This window comes from Podarcis pityusensis, assembly GCF_964106645.2.
Source record: "Podarcis pityusensis genome assembly, chromosome: 12".
NCBI lineage: Eukaryota > Metazoa > Chordata > Lepidosauria > Squamata > Lacertidae > Podarcis > Podarcis pityusensis.
In genome coordinates this window covers 23,221,993-23,237,353 of record NC_138037.1, presented here as the reverse complement: position 1 = coordinate 23,237,353, position 15,361 = coordinate 23,221,993, and the positions used below count along the sequence as shown (strand labels likewise).

General features: G+C 46.2%; 1 protein-coding gene across 3 annotated transcripts in view; it reads right to left on the bottom strand.

The window, feature by feature from the left end:
• Positions 1–15,361, bottom strand: part of NEBL (nebulette) — a 179,149-nt gene that overhangs the window by 132,251 nt on the left and 31,537 nt on the right. For 2 of the 3 annotated variants that reach the window (XM_080974405.1, XM_080974397.1), the window contains exons 1-2: positions 5,223–5,446; positions 1,842–1,936 (exon numbers count right to left, since the gene is read on the bottom strand). In XM_080974405.1, the coding sequence (XP_080830531.1) occupies positions 1,842–1,936; positions 5,223–5,291 (164 nt within the window). In that variant the 5' untranslated portion in view covers positions 5,292–5,446. Of the gene's footprint in view, positions 1–1,841; positions 1,937–5,222; positions 5,447–15,361 lie in introns of those variants that run through there. The other variant, XM_080974396.1, reaches the window with a different exon arrangement.

The following is a 15,361-nucleotide window of genomic DNA, read 5'->3' as shown; positions in this document are numbered from 1 at the left end:
TCAGAACTGTGTCCATAAGTAGGACAACAGTCTGTGTAGTTTAAGAACTGGTAATACGTTTTCCATATAGCTGGCCCCAGTTAGTAGACTAGCAATTGAACTAAATTAAGTATTTGAGAAATCTTCAGGTTACTGTCACAGTCACACCAATGCTCTGGCAGTAACCAAAGCATTGGAAACATTGGCCATAAGAACATAAGATGAGCCCGCTGGATCAGACCAGTGACCCATCTAGTGAAGCATCTTGTTCTCCCAGTGGCCAACCAGATGCCTGTGGAAAATCCACAAGCAGGATCTAAGCACGAGAGCACTCTCCCCTCCTATGGTTTCCAGCAACCGGCATTCAGAAGCATTACTGCCTCCAGCCATGGAGGAAGAGCATAGCCATTATGGCTAGTGGCCATCAATAGGCTAGGTTCTCTTTGTCCAAGAGTAGCAGCAGCCAGCACACCAGCTTTAGTTGGTAGAAAGTACTGTGCGCCACAGATGCAATTTGGGCATCCAGTATCAAAGCTGAATCTAGCAGCATCCCCAAGTTGCAAATCTGATCCTTCAGGGGAAGTGCAAACCTGTGCAGAACAGGTAGGCCACCAGCACTTCCTTGGTGAGACAAACTACACAGCTGCAGTACATGCCCCACTGTGCAAAGAGGAATTCACAATAAAATAGAAATCTGCTATAACCGAGATATTGCCACTACCAAGCATGAACGACATGTTCAAGCATCCGATACCGAGGGATGAGCTGCAATAAAGCTACATAATTGAAATGGATGACAAGTTCCCAGCAGGCATATGAGCTCTGAAAAAGTGACCACAATATCTGTATACTGCTTTTTTTAATTTCTTTCCTCAAACAATAATACTTTAAAAAAAAAATCTGACCCCCAATTTCATTTTTACTTCAAAAAACTCATCATCATTTACAGGCAGACCAATAAAATGCTTTAGCCCACCACAGCTGAGATAGAGAACCTGCAGCCTGCCAGATGTTATAAGACTCCAGCTCTCATCAGCTTCGGCCAGCAAAGCCAATGGTCAGGGGTGATGGGAGTTGTAGTCCAGCAACATCCAGAGGGTCACAGTTTCCCCATCCCTGCATTAAAGCCTCAAAATCAATAGATGGAAATTAAGGTGCACTATGAAATTTGGTTTTTAGAACCACAACAAACTGTAAACATCACAAAGTCAAATAAAAAAATAATGGAAAGAAATCCTCATTATAAAAACACAATTAACAATGAAACAATACAGCGTCTTCAGCAGCAGAATAAAACATTACACAGGAAAATCAACTACAAAAATACAATGAAAATTCCACATTGTTCATCTACTAGTACCATAGCCCATAACATGTGGAAAGAAATGTTGCTCATTTTCAAGTACACAGGGAACCAGAACCAACTGAAGCTTCCCACAATATATACTCAAGTGTTTCCCTCTCTCACAGCACAAAGTAGACCAAAAGTACACATAGTGACTCCACTATAATTTCATAGGTTTGGATCCAAAGAACCATAAGCAGAATGAAACAAATATTATTCCTGCCCTTCAGTGAAAAAGGATAATACAAATTGTGGTTTATAAACTGTAGTGGGCCATAAAAAGAATGTGTTTGTGTAAAATGAGGGACTCCTTTGGATTTGGGGTCACTTTTTCCAAAATAACCCTTCCATGGGTTAAACCCAATGTGCTTTTGCCCTTATCCATGCAAGTAAAACACCCAATCTAATGATGTTTTAACTTTTACAGTAATATGTGCACAGTGTAAAAGTCTGCCCAGACACACACCCTTTTAGATCCAGTACAGTTCTGTAAAACTAGACGATGTGCGACACTTACGCATTGCAGTAGGGTTTCTTCTCATACCCTTTGTAGTTGTTCATGTTTAGAGCCATTTTGCAGACCTCGCAATGGAAACATCCTTTGTGCCAGTACTGAAAAAGAATTCATAGTGTTACATATGGTATCACTGCCAATATTTGCCATTTACACAATGAAAGAGGGATTTCCAATTTTTAAAAATTCTACTAATTTTACAGAGTTTTACTTCATTGTGCAAATCAAAAACCTTTTCAATTTACACATGCCACATTTTCTACACATATTTTAGCATTTTTCCTGTGGCAGTGACTGCAGCTCAGCACAGCCTCCGGGAAACCAGAGGGGGCAGGGGGACAGGGGTCTTCACCCGAGTGACCTCTGGAGGCACTAACAGCCTCAGCTAGTTGTGGAGTCTACTGGGAGGTCCTGCCACAAACTGAACTTCAAATCAGCCAATCACAGCCGGGTGTGGTTTGCAAGCTAGACCTGGGGGAGCTAGTCTCCACTCAGGTCCTCCTCACTGTGAGTGAGCAGCATAGTCAGCAATGGATGTTCCGCCCACCCTGTGTCTTTTGGCCCTGCCCAGAGATAAGTGGACAATGCTCTAGCATGACCTTGCTGTGGAATTAATTGGTATTCGGGACCAGGGAGAAATTTGTCTGCAGACAAATTGTGCCTGTCTTGAGGTTTTGCCTACCTCATAGCAACAGTCACAACTTTGGGCAGAAAAGGTATTCGGTTGTACCCTTAGTCAAAACTGGAACAAAATGTTTAAGGTACCCTGGTAAAGGGGTCCATGGGGAAAGTTTTATCCGAAGGCCCAGACAGGGGCTAATAGGCCATAAAACTTTCCAAGTGGCAGCCTGGCGGGTCTGCCCCATTTGATCTGCATTGTGGGGTGATTCTTTAACCCAGGATCTACCCTAAAGGATCAATTAGCCAGCAATTGAGCTAGACTGATTCAGGATGTACAGTGGATGCTCGGGTTGCAAACGTGATCCATGTGGGAGGCACATTCACAACCCACAGCTCCGCATCTGCACACGTGCAGGTTGCAATTCGGCGTTTCTGCACATGAGCAAAGTGTGACTTAGTGCTTCTGCGCATGTGCAAGCGCCAAAACCTGGAAGTAACCCCTTCTGGGTTCGGCACAGTGCGCAACCCAAAAACGTGCAACCTGAAGTGTCTGTAACCCAAGGTATGACTGTATACTCAGTGCCTAAGACAAAGCCTATGATCAATAAAATTGTGGCCATTTTAATCCCAGTTAACATTGGCTCACTGCACCTGGGCTTAGGTCCAGACTAACAAAGCAATGTTAACCATGTTTACTCAGAAGTAAGTCTCCTAGGTGCATACAGTTGGTATTGCCACCTAAGCTAGTTGAACTTGGGTCTCACTGAAACCAATGAGGCAACTTGGTCATGTCTTAACTACATTTCCCACCAACTTCAATGGAAACTGAATTCAACTGACTTAGCCTGACTGGATCCAATCCAAGGCCTCTTTCAGCAAATAAACACTCACACCCTATGAAGCAAGTGACAGAAGTGCCATTTGTCTGACTTTTAAAGTGAATGATACAGTCTGGGCATTTTTGCTATTACATATGTCAAGCCCAACGTAATGGTGACTCCCTGAAGATTTAGGATGTCATCATGTCATCATTTAACTAGGTGGGCAGCAGTTTATTTAAGTGATAAGTCACGTCATCTCCTTAGCCTGTCACACATCCCTGATGACCGCAGCTTTACCTTTCTAAGTTTTATACATACATATACACACACACCCCAAAAAATGGGTTCTGGGTTGTTTTGAGTAGCAGAAGGAAATAAGGTTTCTTTAAGAAAATCTTTCAGCAAATACCCATCCCAAAACACTGCATAAACAAATACCACCCATTAAGCCTGTTTGTACTTTTACAGAAACTACCTCCACCCTGAAGTCTAAGAGGCGCCCATCCCCTTTTGGGGAGGTGAAGGTGCAGAGAAACAGAGGCATCTGACACAGCCTCAATATTTTGCGGTTTTTCTTCAGACTAACGTGCTTTTGTGCTCACCACCACCACGGGGAGGGGGACAGGAGACCTCATTTCGGAGAAAAGGGCATGCCCGGGATGCTGATGATGAGCCTCACCCCCTCCTGTGACTTGCCTGTCAGTCACACCGCCCGAGCTGGCTGCAGTTGCGTAAGAAGCTGCCGTTGTCAAAGCATCTCCTTCTGCACTGCAGCCCTGGAGGCGATGAAACCGCTCCGAGTCCGGAGCAAAGGGACGACTCACCTTTAGGGCTAAAGAGAGGAGGGCGAGGGGGGCGGGCAGCTTGGCCCTCATTTCCCGGGGGGCGGAATACCGGGGGAGGGATGGAGGGGGCTTTCCTCCACCTACTGTGCTGCCTGCTGAGCATATCCAACCTAGAGAAGCTTTCTGGACGGATTGAAAGGGGACCTGACTAAACCCCTCACAAAACTGACGGCCGGGGTGGGGGGGGGGCTATATCCAGTTTAATCTTGCTCCGCCCCCACCGCGGCGGGCGCGCTTCGCGATGCGTCAGTGGCTGGTTGACACGTTAATTACCGTCTGCCCACCCCGCCAGCGCCGCGCTGATTAGAGGAGGAAGGGGACGAGGCGGGGGAGGAGCAGCGGCGCAGATTCCGATGCACAAGCAGCCGCCCAGGCGCGCGCTCGGCCACCTGCGAAGCTCCCCGTTCCAGCCTCTCATCCCACCGCAGCCCAGCTCCTCAAAGCGGGCAGCGGAGCCGAGCCCAGCGCCAGGCCACTGCGCGCCTGTGCGTCCCCCACGACCACCGACACCTCACGGCTCCCCGTTAACCCTTCGTGGCGCTCCCTCGCCGCCGCCGCCGCCCCACCACCACCTTGCTCCTCCGCCTCGCCCCCTTCCCTCACGCGCCCCTTCCGTGCTCTTCTCTGGGGAACCGCAAGGGCAACGTTCAGCCCGCGCTTAAACTGGAAAGGCAAGGGTGGGGGTGGAATTCGCAGGCTCTGGCTTTTTATCATCATCATCATTATAATTATTATTACGTTTTGTTACGCTTCCCTTTTCACCCCTCACAAGTGCAAGTGGCGGACACTTTTTCCCGTCCTGGGTGGGGGAGTCAAGTTCAAGGGGCGGGAAGAAAACGAAGGCACCCCGAGGAACCCCGAAGCGCTCTCTCCTCACACACAAAATAAAAAGCGACGCATTTTCCGATTTTTTTGAGAGCAGCAGGCACTTCTTCAAGCAGGTGAAGCAAAATGACGCTGGGCAGGGAAGCGAGGGAGTTCAGAAGCAGCTCGTGAGGGAGCTCCCTTCTCCCCTCATACACCCTCGTCCTGCTTCCCCTCAGCCCTCCTCCTGTTCCCCCCATGCACCCCGCCCGCCCGCCCGCCCTCACGCGCACCTTATCCAGGCAGTTGACTTTCTCGGTCGGATAGACGACTTTGCCACAGCGGGCGCACTGAGGGTTCATGGTCGAGCTGTCCGCGAAGCGTCCCGGCGGAAGCGGCCGCCCCGAGCTGCTGGGGCATTCCCTGCCCGCCGCCGCGGCGCTGAGCAGCGAGCGAGGCGGATGAATCGCCGGGCACTGCGGACTCTCTGGCGAGGAAGGTCAGCGGCGGAAGCGCGGCTCCAGCTGGCGGCGCGGCTGCGACAGAGGCTCGGCAGCATGTGCAAGCGAGTGGGAGGGGGAAAACAACCGCTGCTGCCTGGAGCCTCCTCCGCCTGCGCCCGCCTCCGCCTCGTGCCTGCGCGCTCCGCTCCTCCAGCAGAGAGCGAGAGAGGGAGAGACCCGCCGCGCTGGAGGAAGGGGGCGGGCTGCTCCCTTCGCCGCCAGGCCTCTCTCGCTAAGGAAGAGGAGGACCCCTGGAGCAGGTGGGGGGACGTGGCCTGGCCTCTCTGCTGCGATGGATTAGCCATCAGGGCTCGAGAAGAATGGAAACGTAAGCATGGATAAGTTGTTGCCTCCGAAACTTATCATGAGGTGGGGGAAATTAGGGGAGAAGAAAGGATTCCTTCCCTGGTATCTCCTAAGCTCCAAGGATCCAGCCTCTCAACAAGATGTGTTTGCAAACCTCCCCCTACCAATTCTGGTTTGATTGATTGATTTCTATACCGCTTAATATATTAAAAATGTTTCTAAGCCGTGTACAAAAAAACCGGAGCAACCACAGGCAACTTAAACAAAATATTACAAAAATACATACAGTATTGCATATAACAGTATTATACAAAGCTACTTCTGTAGTGTGGCATGCCATCCCAATATCCCAGTGATGTGAGATTTCAAAGGTTCCAGGCACTTATCCAGGGTTAGCGTCTTTTTGGAATGAGGCACAGGGGAGACTGTGGCGTCTTTATTATAGGTGGTTTATTTATACATATATACAACCTGATCCTACGATGAAGGGGTTCGCAGCATTAGCACCCCAAAAGGGTCTTGTTTCTCCCATAGGTACAGCCTTGGATTTAAACAGAAAACAAATACTGCTCTGACACTCTTCAGCTTGCTGCTTTAACTTTAGGTCACATCACTGCCACTCTGAACTCTAAATTCAGGATTTCTCCTCCTAACTCTCTCCCCGCCCATTTGTCTTCTCACACAGAGCCCCCTTTCCTTGGTTCTCTTAATGGCCCATCACCCAGGCAATCACTTCAACACAAGAAGCTAGGCTGTCTTATATTCTAACACTTGTTGGATCCAAGGGCTAGAAGGATCTCGCATACAGCCTTCTTCCTCCCTCCAAAACTCATAACAATATATAAATCAGTATCAAATCATTTTCCTTTTGACACTCCCTCCCTCTCAGCCTTCTGGTTCTTGTTTAGGGTCCAAACAAACTATCAGGGGAGCAGTTTGGTAATTTTGGGGAAAGCTTTGGCCCTCCGGGTGCTGGTGGACCTCAGCTCCCATCCCCTGGTTCTTGGCCATGATGGCTGGGGCTGATGTGAGTTTGAGTCCAACAATATTTGGAGGGCTACAGATTCATCTACTCCTTTTAGATCCTTGGCCCAGCTCATTAGGTGATGGTACTTTTTGATTCTGCTGAGTTGTGCCTGGACCTCTGCCCTGATTTCCTGCCCTAACAGCACTACTGTTGGAGATGCTTTAGCATCCCCTGAGCAGACCTTTCACATTCCTGTACAATTATAGTGGTTTTTAGACATCATTGATGATCACTAGTGAATCATCACTTGACAACTGATGGGTGATCAAGGACTTAACAAGCCGACACAGTGTTCCTTTGGCTGCAATACTATACAGACTTTCCCGGAAGTAAGGCCCACTGAACTTCATGGTATTTGCCTGCAAGGAAGCATGCATAGGGTTCCACTGTTAACCTCTGGAAAGCTCTCTGGGATTCTTTTTAAAACTTTGTTTATTTAATAAAAATAATTGTATGCCTCCTTTCTGAGCAAAGCTTCTTCAAGTCGGTTTACATTATAAAATCTTCCAAAATGCAATAGCAGTACAAAATATAAATGCAGAATCATTTCTATAAGTGCTCTAGTACTAAAATCTTAATGTCACACAGCCTTCAACTTGGTGGGAGGACTAGAGAGACAGCAGTTGTGGTTTGAATTGGAGCAGAGAGAAAGAGATGGAACTGTAAGCTTAGCAAGACTGGAAAAAGCCTTGGGCTTCAGGAGAGGGTCTGTCCCCATTACTGCTTTTGGAATTTGATGGATGATTAGTGGGCATGCTGCATGCTTAGGCGTCAACCTGCTTCCAATATTTGTTCAGTTTTATGTGTCTTGGGCCATAACAAAAATGCTATTCTATCAAAAAAGTATAATTGCCCTTCCCCTGCCCCCAAGCATCAGTGTAATACCCAGATCAAGAAAGTCAAAAGATTCCAAAGTATTCCTCGGGGTATACCTTTATATCCAAAAGCCTTAAAGACATGACACAATGACTTTCAGCACTCTGAGTTACAGAAAACTAAATGCAAACCAAAATAGACGTGACAGCAAAGGAGGCAGGGCTGGCCCACCCATGAGGCAGGGTGAGGCAACCACCTCGGGCGCCAGAATCTACAGGGGCAGCAGATCCAGCCTCCAATGAAAGCATGCTCCTTGGAAGCCAGATCTGCCACCTCTTCAGCAGCCCACCCCAGTGCCGCCTCTACAGCAGCCACTTGGCAAATAGGAAGTGCTGCTGGTCTCCTCCCACCCCTAGGGAGGAAACAGTGGGCTCTGAGGTCTCCTGGGCTCTGCACCCACCTGGCTGCTTTCCCTCCTGTGACAGCCTCTGATTCCTACTTCAACAATCAGGTAAGGTTGAGCTGATTCCCCTCCTTGTTCCTGATGGACGTTGTCACTCCTCCCTTGTTCCCAGTGTAGATCTTCACTCACTCCTTCTTCCCTGGCTGTGGGGCCAGTGCCATTTCATGGTTCGCCTCAGGTGCCAAAAGTCTTGGTTGTCATATGCAAAATCTTGACATTTTGCTGATTAGATCACTGCTCAAATCCTTGAAGTGATGAGTAGCTACTTGTTCACATTTTCAGATACCAGGAGGCATACCTTCCCATTACAAATACAGTGCCAATGCTTAAAGGAGAATTTTGTGCCCCTGAGTTTTACAAGGGCAACACTGAGACCAAAGAAGAGGAGGAGGAAGCTGACAGCCAAGGCCACATCCTGAACTGGTTGTAAGTAAGGAAACAGGAAAGTGGAGACTGGCTGAGGGCAGACTGAGGTTGGTTGGGCAGTGCCTCATTCACCCAAATAGACCAGTCCCCATTGGTCTATCCGCAGTCCCAAGGTGAACAAGTGTAAGAGTTCCAGGCAGAGAAGTGCTAGCACTATATTCAAGCTCCCTTAGGTGCTGCTTTGTGCAAAATGTCCCTTTCTCCACCATTCTGCTCAGCAGAATTCCCCCCTTCGAGCTTTAAGGTTGTGTAAACTGAGGCCAGGGATTATCATCTGCCCAATTACAGCATTTCTAAGCTATGGTCTGGTGATGGTGCGCTGTGCCTTGACTGCTGAGTTGCACTGTATCCTATGCTCTATCCTTGCAGCATGGACAGAGCAGCTGTCAACGTGGAGGTGGCCATTTCCACATTTATTTCTCCTATTGAAGTCAGTGGAAAGGAAATTTCTTGCACTGGGTTCAGGAGTAGTGTAAAGTTCCATTGTGGCATGGATGTGCTCTGGAGGAGCATAGGATGCAATGTAAATGCGAGCCTCCCCCATCCCACCCTGTTTCAGGTATTCCATGAGCATATCTCACATTCCACCAGGGTAGTAGGGTTTCCATCATATCCTTTGATCTCTCAACCAGTTTAACTCAAGCATAGGAGTGCCCTGTTAGAGAACAGTTTCCTCGTATGAGAACAGCAGCTATAATTACTAGTCTTCACTGTGTGTGTGTGTGAGGCTGCATGGTGAATACCACAAGTCTAAATGCTACATTAGCGTAAAATCCTATTAGTCTGGCAGAAAGCATAAGGCAGTCCTGTTTAAATCATTTCCCAATTTTCCAACTCACTGAAGCAATGGAGTTATGTGTAGTTTGAAGATTAAATTGCCTGCTACGTTTCCATTTGTGCTAATACAGAAACTAAGTACGGTAACCATTGCTTGTGTGGTATTTGCAAACTTCCTAATGTGATTCTTCATCTTTTCTTCAAGAGTTACCAATCGCTTGGGTTTAAAAAATAAAATAAAATACAGTGTTTGTAGTTGTGGTACAACTAAATTACTACAATTCAGTGTGCCAGTCCTGAACAGATTTACATGGAATTCCAGGGCAATTCAATTCACATGACCATTCCTTTGTTATATTTCCCCCCCAATTTACAGATACTTTTTTAATCAGTATTTTTTGCATGTGCATGTGGAGAAAGCACAGTTTTGTGTAAAGCCAAAATGCATTTAGAGGAGAAAATGCTCAAGCAAATTCTTCTATTTCAGATTTGTCTATGAAAGTTTCCATTTGAATTTCCCAATCTTGCAACACACCACACTGATTTTCTGCAGACCGTTGTATTCCACAAACAGAGGGCAGATATACCACAAAGGCAAAAGATTTGCAGTTACTCATGTGTATACAAGCTGAGTTGAACACTGAAGGCAAAATTAATACCTTCCAGTTACATTTCATCTTCTGTATGGAAAGCAACAACAGTTTTCCACCTGTGGGGGAAGACAATTTCCCTTTCAAATTGTTCAGCATACAGTTCATGGGTGTTATACTCTCATTGAATACTGCATAATATATGATGAGATTAACATTTTATATTTTTCCAAGATCTTGATAAAAGAAAACGAGGATAAAATAGCCACCCCCAAGAAAGGCATGTAGAACAAAGCCACACTGATTTGCTTGGTTCTGCACCACAGAGCTTGAATCAACCCGTAGTAATTATCTTGCTTTAAATAAAATTAATCCTTGTTATATGCTTACATTTAGAGAGATAAATATTTGCTGTGTTGAGATGGGCAGCTTGCTCATGCCTGCTGCAGTGCAATGTCCTCTTTCTCTAATAAGCATTTTTCCCTCCTGAAGGAATCTGTATCTCCTTGGAGTTGTTTAAAACTATAATTTTATATTTATCCCACTCTCTTGTATATCATGTGCATTTAGCTGGAAACTATTGTTCTATCTGATAAATTCAAGAGACAGTTTGCTGGTGGACCTGGTTGGTGTAGACTGGAGTGTCCAATGTGGCACCATCCAGATGTTGGGCTCCAACTCGTATCAGCTCTAGTCAGCCTAGCCGACAACATCTGGAGGGCTCTAAATTAGCTACTCCTGTTACAGGCAATGACAAGACTAAGACTGTGACCAGGTGTTATTTCTATAACCTAGCACTAATAAGCTTATGTCTCAAGACAGGAATGCCTAACCTGTGGCCCTCCAGTTGTTGGAGTAGAATTCACATCAGCACCAGCCAGCATGGCCAATGGCCAAGGAGATGGGAGTTGTAGTCCAACAACATCTGGAGGGTCACAGGAGGGGGGCATTGTATTGGACCAAATTCTCCATTTTGCATATGTGCTAGTGTGGTGTAGTGGTTAAGAGCGATAGACTCGTAATCTGGGGAACCGGGTTCGCGTCTCCGCTCCTCCACATGCAGCTGCTGGGTGACCTTGGGCGAGTCACACTTCTTTGAAGTCTCTTAGCCCCGCTCACCTCACAGAGTGTTTGTTGTGGGGGAGGAAAGGAAAGGAGAATGTTAGCCGCTTTGAGACTCCTTAGGGTAGTGATAAAGCGGGATATCAAATCCAAACTCTTCTTCTAACTGCAGGGTACATGGAAAAAGTACATTCTTGATAGGAAAGAGTTCTTCTATAGACCTACGTAACTAGTTGGAGAAACAAAGAAGCCATGCTTGTCCCTTTGTTCTCAGAAGATACATCAAGGTGACCTTACATCTCAAGGTTGAGAGAAAGTGTGAGAAAGGAGGTGGAAGTGAAAGAGGGTGACGCTTAACACATATTAATTTGACTTCAAAGTACAGGTCAGCGTAGAGGGCAAAGAGACAGAGACAGTTTCGGTCTCCCACTCTGTCTGTCTTAACCCCATTCAAGCCCCTCTAAGCAAGCTGAGTTACAGGTCATCTTCCAATGGTCAGGAGGTCAGGGGCATGCGATCTACTTCAAGGCAGTAAACGTTCATGCAAGAGGAAGGTAACATAGTCCAATGCAGGTGGAAAAGGCACTCAGTTTCTGAAAGTCCACCGTGCCTTTTAGTGAGTCCTTCAGAAGCCTGTAGAGCAGCCATTTTAGGTGACAAATTACTCAAAATAAGAAGCAAGCTAGAGTTATCAGTTATATAAGGCAAGCAGGACCCCGTTAGCACACACCACCTGCGGTTCTCCTTTCTGCCATTATCAAGGTGCTGCTGTGAAGCAACAAAATCAGGCCAGACATTTCCTCCTGCTGCAAGTTGTCCTGATGGTGCGGAGTTTGGAATCTGCTGCCGAATTCCTAGAGTTCAGCCCTCCAATGCCTTACAGAACTTTCTTCATGCAGCTCATCTCCTTGTCACAGAGTTTCATGGCTATCTTGCCCAGCAACTTCAGAGAACAAAGGTACTATACCTGCACTCTTTTATGCAAGAGTAATGTTTTGAATATCAAGGCTTATCCAATAGTCAATAATTCAATATTTTCTGCTGGAGACTGTGCAGAAGAGTCAGCATTGCAGTCAAGTACATTAAGAATCATGTTGAACTAAACAATTGACTTACGGTATTTTTTATCCCTACAGTGACATACACACTGCAGCAATAGATACCATCACATGGGCAGGAAAAGTAGAACAATCTAGGGAGATACTTTAAAGGGGAAATGATATTAGACTTTGCTCAGCAAACTCAACAGAAGAGAGGAATAGAATTTTTTGAAGATAATGCATATAGTAGGGAGAAAGATATAAAGGAGGAAAAGGACAGATGCCTGAGGAAGTTTTTCCCCCCTCCCTTTTCATCTGTGTTCATTCTAGCTCACCCATACTGAGCAAAATAGTTCTAAATGGAGGCCAGGAAGTACATTCAGTCTCCTTGAAATATGCAAATCACTATGCTGTAGTACATTTTGTGCATGTATATCTCATTGATTTTAATGGGACCCAGATATCTTTGACTGTCAGCAGAACTGCAGCCTAAATGGTTCTACAAATGCTTCTATAAAAAGTCATTCTTTGTAATATTTCGGTTGAGAGAAGCACTTGCATATACCTATTGACCTCAGGAGCCATCACTACCTCTGATTCAGCTATTCCTTGCTTACTCAAAATCATCCTGTTCTCCTTCTCTCATTCTGCAGAATTTCTTGTAAAAGTCACCCAGGGCCTTCTCTGCTTGCTTAAAAAGAAGAAGACGAACCTTGTTTGAGCCTGTTACAATTCAGCCAAGGAAACTTCAGATTTTGAGATAGAAGGAGATAGACACAGACACAAATGAAGCAAAGAAATCAGGTTTTGAGGGGCTCGATGTGGTCCTCCTTCCACCACAGAACCTTCTTTGTCCTCACAGTCATGGCGGACCACCTCTCGCTTAGCAGGGGGAGATTGTGGGAAGTGGATAAGTAAGGAGCAGCAGTAGCTTCTACTCTGCATCATTGCTGCCATCCCAATTTACTCCCTTAAAAATCTATGGCAGCAACTACTTGCAGAAATTAGGCAGGGGGGCATCCATAGATTGAGTTTTGAAGTGAAAGATTTGCCTGGACTACAGTGTTTGTAGAGGGAGCACCTACTGGATACTATGTGTGATGGCTATTTCTTTATGGAATATGACTGTGATACAATAGGTAGATGAGGGCTCACCACTGTTTTGGGACCTGTGGGCACATTTGGAAACCTGGTCGTTGTTCACACTCAGTATCCCAGGAGGACAAGGTCCCAGGCACTGATGTTCTGGACTGAAAGAAGCAACATCTCAAGGAAAGAATCCTTTTCCATTCAAGCTCAGCTCAGGCCAACATTCCAAGGAGGACTGTTCAAGCATCACAAAGACAACCTTAAAGCAAAAGTTTGTGCCACTGAGTTCCTGAAGCTTAGGTAAAATGAAAACCAGGCTTGATCCAACTGAGGCAAGGTATGCTACTCTAATAAACATTGGAAGTCTTCTGCATCCAAAATGCCAGGAAAAAGTATTTTTAAAGGAAAATGTATCAGCCCCTGTCTCTGGAATCACCTGTAATGTAATCAAACAAGCTATTTTTGTAGCTGGACTGTTGGAATCAGGGACTCACTCCATAAACTGGGACAGACCCATGACTTGTCATCAAAGCACAGAGGCCTTGAGCCAGGGTGTATACAATGTGCATGAAGTGCCCAGAGGGTTGGCTAAGGGTGAATGTGGTCCTTGAGCCCCAAGGGCCTAACCACCCTTGGTTTGTGCCATGATAAATTTGTTAGCTGTCATCACACAGCCCCCATTGAAGAATCTGGAGTGCCGCATCACAACTGGGCAGAAGGTGGAAAGGGTACTTAGTAGTTGCAATGTGTGGGTGAAGGAAGATGCAGGAGGTTTATCCATCCATCCGATTTCTATACCTCCTTTTATCCAATGTTCCCAGGGCAGTGTACAACATTAAAAACATAATTTACATAATTATCTAAAAGACAAAATATATGACATAAAAATAGAAGACAATAAAATTAAAATAAAAGACAATAAAACGATCACAGAAAAGAGTCATAACAGGTCGTTCCCCCCCCCCCAATGTTTAAAAGGCCATAGTTGTTTAGTGGCTGAGAGCCTGGGTAAAGAGGAATGTTTTCGCCTGGCATCTAAAGACATGTAATGATGGCGGCCAAGTGAGCCTCTCTGGGGAAAACATTCCACAAATGGAGAGCCACCACAGAAAAGGCCCATTCTCATGTTGTCACCCTCTGAACCTTTTGGGAAGTGGGGACGCAGAGAAGTGCCTTGGGGGGAAAGCATAGGGTCTGGGTTGGTTTGTATGGGGAGATGCAGTCCTTAAGGTAATGAGGTCCTGAGTCATGTGAGTTTAGCATGGAGGTGGTTTGTGTACAGGGGGTTGCACAAAAGGAGGGAAGAGGCATGGACATGGGGGTGATGGTAAAAACAGGGGTGCAGGATAGAAGAGAGAAATAGCTTCAGTTATTGGGTTGGGAAGATAAAGGATCGTCTTAGTAGTTGCATGGGGTGAAAAGGGGAAGCTGAAGAGTTAGTGTGAGGAAAATGGCAGGGGCTGGCAAGCAAAGCGCACAGGTGTGCAGTCCCTAGTATTACAATAAATATATGAAGGTAAAGGGACCCCTGACCATTAGGTCCAGTCGTGGCCGACTGGGGGGTTGTGGCCCTCATCTCACTTTATTGGCTGAGGGAGCCGACCTACAGCTTCCAGGTCATGTGGCCAGCATGACAAAGCCGCTTCTGGCGAACCAGAGTAGTGCACGGAAACGCCGTTTACCTTCCTGCCAGAGCGGTACCTATTTATCTACTTGCACTTTGATGTGCTTTCGAACTGCTAGGTTGGCAGGAGAATAAATATATACTCCAGGAGAAAAAAACATTTCCATGCTCTCAGGACCCAACCCAACTGTGCAAACAAGATGTTACCACTTAACTAGTTATATGGGAACAGAGATAGGGATGCAGATCACTCAAATGCAGATCAGAATGTGCATCTGGTTGCTGGAAACCACAAGTGGGGAGGGTGTTCTTGGGCTTGAATCCTGCTTGCTGGTTTCCCAGAGGCAACTGTTCAGCCACTGTAAGAATAGGATGCTGGACTAGATGGGCCATTGACATGATCTAGCAGGTTCTTCATATGTTACTATCCCTTTCAAAGCAATGCAGTATTGATAGGTATGTTCTGATGCACATACTGTCCATGATTTGTTACAGTTTCCAAACCATCAAGTTCTATTTATGTTGTCTGTGCACAGAGAACTCTTTAGCTGCTGTTCAGTTCCGAAGAAAAGTCACAGAAGAGAAACCACTTATTTTGCACTTGAGTTAAAGGAAAGTGCCCTTTAGAATGCAGCAGAGGTTAAAGAGAAATTCCTTCAATGTATGTAACAGCGCCCAGTTCAACAGCCTCAGCAGCTGAAATCCAGTT